This window comes from Zonotrichia albicollis, chromosome 10, assembly GCF_047830755.1.
Source record: "Zonotrichia albicollis isolate bZonAlb1 chromosome 10, bZonAlb1.hap1, whole genome shotgun sequence".
In the NCBI taxonomy this organism is placed as follows: domain Eukaryota; kingdom Metazoa; phylum Chordata; class Aves; order Passeriformes; family Passerellidae; genus Zonotrichia; species Zonotrichia albicollis.
The window spans coordinates 37654648-37661467 of record NC_133828.1 but is presented as its reverse complement, the minus strand read 5'-3'; the positions used below and the strand labels follow the sequence as shown (position 1 = coordinate 37661467).

The following is a 6820-nucleotide window of genomic DNA, read 5'->3' as shown; positions in this document are numbered from 1 at the left end:
TTGCATTTGGTGGGCAACACTGGAATGCCATGGAATAACAGCATTCTAGGGGTTGGGAGTTTAGAATCATCTGCTTCCCCTCACACCTTCCCATCAACACTGGCAATCCATGGAATAACAGCATTCTGGGCATGGGGAATATCAAATCCTCCAGTTCTCCTCACAAATTCCCATGGAATCATGTCATTCTGGTCATTGGGAATTTATAAAAATGGCACCTTTGGTGCTCCAAGACGGACACATGTGTGATGGCATCAGATACTACAGGTGGCAAGGAAAACTGGGAATGCCCCCGGTGGCTCCGCAATCCCCACCAAGCTCAGCATCCTGTCTGGAGAACTCTACAAGTCAGGACTACACCAAAAACCATGGAAAAATCAAGGCACCAAGGCGCACATTGGAAACAAAATGTGACTGTTCATTTTTTGCTTGCTTTTTATATTTTTAAGAGATTTTGCCTTTGTTTTTTACTTTTTTCCGAATTTTTCCCCCTTTTTCTTTTCTCCCCTTTTTATAAAAATTTTCAACACCTTTAAATTTTCAACCAGAAAAATTCCCAGCCACTCAAGGGAAGAAACCCAAACAACTCAAGAAACCAAAGCAGTTTTTATCTCCAGGATAACACATAGCAAAATAACATATTTTAAATAGTAAAATAAAACACTAAAGGTTTATTCCGCAAAAAATCGACAAAGAATAAATATTCAGGATCTTGACAATTTATTTATGACATTTTTTATTCTAGTTGTGTTCTGTTGACATTATTATTATAGTTCTGTGCATATTATCATTATTAATATTAATAATAATATTAATAATGTATCTTATTTTAAAAATGTTTTTTCTGTTTTTTTAAATCTTAATTCAGGAATGAACATGGGCAAAACCAGCACAGCATGAACAGGAGGCAACTTCCAGTCCATTCAGAAAGGAAAAGTAGGATTCTCTTTGAAAAACATGTTAAAAAATACCTCTAAAATTTTCCTAAATAAAGTAAAAATTTGGGCCCTGCCAGCCCCTGGTAACCTGTTGTGTTGGAATTTCTCCTATTGCACCTTGAGGTTATTCTTTACAGGTGGATTCATTTGGAATTTTATCCTTCTTTTACCCATTTTTGCCTTCTTAAAAATTCTTTTTCTTCCAGTTCCTTTGTGCGTCTTTCCACCGAGTTCTCCTCATTTCCAGTGCTATATGGGATTTTTCTGGATCTGGATTGTGTCTTGCTTTCTTCCCTTATCCGAGGCCCCTGAAATCCTCTAAAAATATCCCAAAAAACCTCACAAGACTGAATCATCACACCAGCACTATCATTAGAGTGTTCCTAGACAAGTGGGCAGGAAACTTGGCATGAACACCCCCTATCCAGCAGACCCATGAATTCCTGCAACATGGAGGTGGAAAAAGCTGCTAAAATTGGGATCTTGCCTTTCCAGGAGAGTTTTTGAACCTGGTTTTATTCATTATCTTGTTGATGCGCACAACAGCGGACCAAATATGGCAGGGCCTTAGACACGACTGTGGTCCTGACACACAGGATGCAGGCAAACTGAAGAAGCCAAACTGTTTATTAATGAAAGGCTAAGCAAAGGGGTGATATGGGAGGGAAAAAGGGAATGACCAGGGTTTCAGGGCTGGTGGGAGGGAGATATCCACAGGCAGGGTGAAGGCAGGAGCTACCGAGCTTCTCACAGGCTCAGCTGTGCCCAGCATCAGCTGTGCCTGGAGCTCCAGTGGCAGTGGGAGATGGTGTCCTCTTCAGTGTCTCCTGGTGCTGTTCTTGGGACACGGGTTCACTGGATCCTGAAGATGCACCTAATTCTTCAGCTCTTCTGGCACATTGGGTGTGAATATCCAGGTTACCAAAACCATTACACAAGGGTGTCCCACTCAGCTCTTGCATTGGCCAGAAGAGAGGAGGGGCCAACGGGATCAGCCGAAGGACGCTGGCCACGAATCCTCCCGACCAGTGTCCCTGAAATCGCTCGCTGTGCCCTGCCCAGGCCACCCCTCATCCACTCAGAGAGCGAAGGCCGCCGCAGCCGGGACAGGGACTGCAGCTCCGTGCCGGAGCAATGCAGCTCTCCCGGGCAGTCCCCGCTGTCAGCGCGGTGTCCTCACTCACCCGGACTGTGGGCCCGGAGCTCGTCCCTCTTCCCCCTGAGGCACCGCCCGGCCATGCCTGTGAACACAGAGCCTGTCACGGCCCCAGCGGCACAGCTCCGTGCCAGCGGCGCTGCCGGGGCAGCAGGCGGGGCTGGGGCCGAGCTGCGGCGGCCCGGGGAGGGAGCCGGCTCGGGGCTCACCGATGATCCTGAGGGCCGCCTCTCGTACGGACTCCTGCGGGCTATCCAGGAACCGCAGGGCCCACTGCATCTGCTGGGCCACTCGGCTCCTGTCCTCTGCCAGCTGCAGAGAGCGGCAGGAGGGAAGGGTTGGCGCGGGCTCAGGCCCTCGGCCGGGCGCTGCCTGCGCCCTGCCCCGGCCTCCCCTGGCCGCAGAGCCCTGAGGCGCGGCCAGCAGCCGCTGGCCAAGGGCTCCCGAGGGCAGGGGGCAGAGGGCCGGCTGCTGCCCGGGGAGCCGCGGTGCCGGCCCGCAGCCCCGCCGGGCCGGGGCTCCATGGGCACCCGGCTCGGGCCCACGGGAGCCTGGAGAAGAGCCCGCGCGGCCTCTGGCTGCAGCAGCGGGCAGGGGCACAGCTGCCAGCCCGCACCCTGAGCACCGCCCTCAGGGGCCTTCTCCGGGCTGAGCCTGGGGCTTCAGGCCCTCCTTACCAGGCACTCATCAATTTTCAATGGCTGTTCCTTCTGGAGATCCGTCTTCCCCAAGAACCCAGCCGCACAATTCAGTGCTTCCCGAAAGGCCTGGAGAGCAGCAGAGACCCAGAGATGGCCCCACAGCCCAGGGCACCGGAATCACATCCCTTTGCCAAGGCCTGGAGGAGGCTGCAGTCCATGAGGTGCCAAGGCAGGATGCAGCCAAGCCCCCTCCCAGGGATCCATCAGCATCACAGCAAACCTCACCTCTGCCAGGTCTTGGTTCTCCTCATGGCAGTGCAAGAAGAGGAGGAGCAGGCTCTGGTTCACAATTGTCTTCAGGGGCCCTTTTCCCTCATCCACTACCAACTCCATCACCTTGCGGAAGAGGTAAATGGCGAGTAACTGCACTTGGCTGTTCTCCTGGAGAAAAGGAGGAAGAAAATACTTGAGCAACAAATATCCTCTACTCCTGGGAAAACACCTGAATATCCACAGAGCACAAAATTTCTGGTCAGCAGCAAGTGCCCATGGCTGGAAGCACAGAGCCTTACATTGTCAAAGAGCGTCAGGAGGGCCTCAGCCAGCTTTGGGGCAGAAGTGCTAGATATCACCAGATGTTTTTTCTCGAGCATCTTCTTGAACAGAGAGAGGGACATGCTGACCACATCTCCATCTGCATCGCCCAGAAGCTTCAGAAGGCTTCGAGACACGCTGCGTAGAGGTTTGGCCTGTGTGGAACACAAGACTGTGCTGGGAAGCCATGGACGGCTGCACCACCAACAGCACCCTGGCACTGCAAGGCCACCCTGCTGCTGCAGGGCCCACAGGCCAAAGGCCTGCCCCAAAGCACTGGGGCAGGTGAGGCAGGAGAGCTGGGAGCAGCTGCCTCAGCTCCTGAAGCCCTGCACGCCCATAGGGCTGCTTTCCACAGCGCAGCTTCAGCCGCTGCCCCCTTCTCACCATCGAGGGATCCTTGCTGACCACCACGAGGCCTCTGAGTGCCAGGCGACGCCGCTCCCTGCACTTGCTCTGCAGGTACCTTGACATGATCTTCACGACAGTGAGAGCACATTTCCTCCAGTCCAGGCACTCGAGGACCTGAAAGGCACAGGGCAGTGACAGGGGAGCCGGCCAGCAGGAGCCCAGAAGCGCACAGGGCTGGGCCCAGGCAGCAGCACAGGGCGTGGGCACCGTCCCAGGCAGCTGTGGCTGTGAGAGGGCAGAGAGCTGGGAGGCAGCTCAGCCAGGCAGGGCTGGAACCAGGCTCACCTCCACAAGGAATGCCAGCAAGGGCAGATCCCACCTTGGCTTTTCACTGCTGAGCAGCAGGAGAAGGCGATATGCGACATGGGAACACAGGGTGGTCAAGACATAACGCATCTCCCTGGCAGGGGGAAAAAGGCACCAAGACCCTGAGGTGGGGGACAAACCTCTCCCAGGACTGACTGAGAGAGCTCTGGTCTTTCCCCAGCATCCCTGGAGCAAATGTGGGTGCTCTGGGAAATGGCCCCTTCTGGGCACCCTCCTCTCCCAGCCTTTTCCAGTCTCCTTGGCTGTCCCTCAGTGATGAGGCTCTCTAGCCCATGACCACAGGGACAGAGTGGGGCACAGGACACAAATGCTGGGGGCAGTGGGGAGACGGGGGTCTCACCTGGCCAGCAGACCCACGGCATAGTGCTGGGTGTGCGCACACAGCATCGTGTCCCAGCCACGCTTGCGCTCCATAGACATCACCTCATTGTCACAGCGCAGTAGGTAGAGCAGAGCCTTCATGGACTGCACTGCAAACCTGTGTGCAGAGCAAAGCCCAGGTCACACTGGGAGTGCTGGCCCTGGCCACAAGGGTATGGGAAGGACAGGAGGACTGGGACCTGTTAAGCTTGCTGGGAAGGCGGTGTTCCTCCTGGCATGCTGTCCAGAAGGCATCAACTTCCTCTGGTGGCATCTGCTGTGTGGTGATGGCAACATGGAAAAGCAGAGCCACAAACAGTGGGTAGAAAGAATGAATTCTTCCCTCATGGTACTGAGGCACCTGGACAATCACCCAGATCACCAGAGTTGCCTGCAAAAGAAGCAGCCCAAGACAGCGCTCAGTGCCGAGGTGTCTGTGGGACAGGGCCCAAGGGCAGATGCAGGAGGAGCCGCAGGCCTGGTGCCCCCTGAGCCTGCCCCTAGCCCAGGGTTCAGCCCAGCGCCTGAGGCATGGAGAGGATGGAGAGCTGCTGGAGAGGCGTCCTGGGGGTGAGCATGGGCCCAGAAACTCACAGCCAGGGCAAAAACATCCCTGTCGTCCCCATCAGAGGTGCAGGCACTGTGCAGTGGCCAATCCTCCATTACACGGACTAGTGTGGGCAGCACTTTCTCCATTGTGACTCGTGACGAGCCAATGATTCTCCACATGATTGCAGCAGCTCTGTGGGATCAGAGCTCTGTGTCAGGGGCATCTCAGTCCCAGGACCATGCCCTGTGCAGCTGTGGGGGCCCAGGTGACAGAGCCCCGGTGCCCTGAGGGGCAGGGAGGGAGCATTGGCAGCAGGCTTGGCAAACAGAGGGGCCCCAGGGTCCTGCACCTCTGTGCCTGTCTGGCAGAGCCCATAGCACAGGCTGTGCAGGGCCATGGGCCCTAAAGGCTGGTGGGCTCTGAGCTGTGCAGGCACGTGGGCCCCGTACCTGTCACATGTTGGGGCACAGCGCAGGAGGGTCAGCACCACATCATCAGGGTGTTCTTCAGCCAGCCTCACAATGCCACTTTGCAGCCTGGCATCCAGAGTGACATCAGACTGTAGACTCTGGTGGATGCTCCTTACAATGGCTGGCACCTGCAGGAGGCATGGGGGAGATATTGAGTGCTGCCCAAGGCAGAAATTTCCCCAGCTTCCTTCAAGAAGTGCTTCCCTTCCTGCCACACTGTGCTGGCCTGAAAGGCTAAAGGGGGCCCAGTGACCGTGGCTTGAGGGGACACACGGTCCTGGCAGGCCTCCAGGCCTGACCCCAGGCTGCTTACCTGCTGCGGAGAAGGAACAGCACTGTCTTTGAAAAAATCCTTAGTGGGAACGGGAATGTTGCCAGTACTTGTGATGCCCTGAGTCGTTCTTGTGTCAGTGGTTCTGATGGCCTTGCTCTCAGTCATTGCCATGTCAACAGCCTTCACTCTTTGATAATTCATTGCATTGTTTGCAGAGAGCGCTGTCTGTTCTGGGCTGATGTGGGGTTTTGCCTGGAAATGGGTCGGCCTGGAGTCTCGCTCAGCTTCATCCTCTGCTGCTGTGGTTCTGATTTTTCTACGCCGAATGGGCAGGAATTTCCGGAACCTCTGCAGGAGAACATAGGTCAGGGAAACCAGGGATGCTCCATGGCATGCTCCAAGTGTGGTGCTGGGCTGAGCAGGGACAGCAGGCCCAGCCCAGGTCGGGGTGGCTGCAGGTACCTTCAGGGTTTTGCGCAAGCGGCCATGGCCGGGTTCCTGCTCTTGTGTCTTGTCCAGGGCTGCATCTGGCAAAGAGCGAGCGCAGCCAGAGCTGAGGGGCTGCGGGAGAGGCCGGAGAGCACAGCCCAGCCCTGCGCTGCCCAGGCAGGGAGAGCCCCGGGATGGCCCAGGGGATGGAGCACGGCCACTGCGGGGTGTCTGCCCTGCCCCTGTTCCATCCTGTCCATGGGCATGTCCCCAGGGGATGGGATGGGATGGGATGGGATGGGATGGGATGGGATGGGATGGGATGGGATGGGATGGGATGGGATGGGATGGGATGGGATGGGATGGGATGGGGCCAAGCTGGCTGCAGCCATCAGCCCTGTTGCCCCAGGTCTTCTGCTCACCATCCTGCAGCGTTTGAAACTGCTCTGGCTTTTCAGGCTCTTGTGCTGGGGCAGCTCCAGGGTCTCTCTTTTCTTTCCCCCTGAACACTTTGAACAGGCCGCGGAATCTGCCCGCCATGTCAGAGTCTGGCCTCGAGGGCACCTTAAAGAGCGATGCCTCAAGAAAGCTCAAAGTCAACAAGTTGTGCAGTTGTGCCTTGAAGGCACCTGAGACAGAGAAGCCTCAGAAAGGCTGCAGGACAGCAAGT

The 6820-nt window shown here is 55.9% G+C and overlaps 1 protein-coding gene across 1 annotated transcript; it reads right to left on the bottom strand.

The window, feature by feature from the left end:
• Nucleotides 1–1279: 1279 nt before the first annotated feature.
• On the bottom strand, nt 1280–3412 carry LOC141730417 (uncharacterized). Its single transcript, XM_074547883.1, has 6 exons — nt 3308–3412; nt 3021–3176; nt 2840–2861; nt 2304–2672; nt 2123–2179; nt 1280–1829 (listed from the first exon to the last, which is right to left on the bottom strand). Exons 1-6 carry the CDS (start codon nt 3410–3412, stop codon nt 1813–1815), a joined length of 726 nt encoding a protein of 241 aa, XP_074403984.1. The 3' UTR covers nt 1280–1812.
• Nucleotides 3413–6820: the final 3408 nt, after the last annotated feature.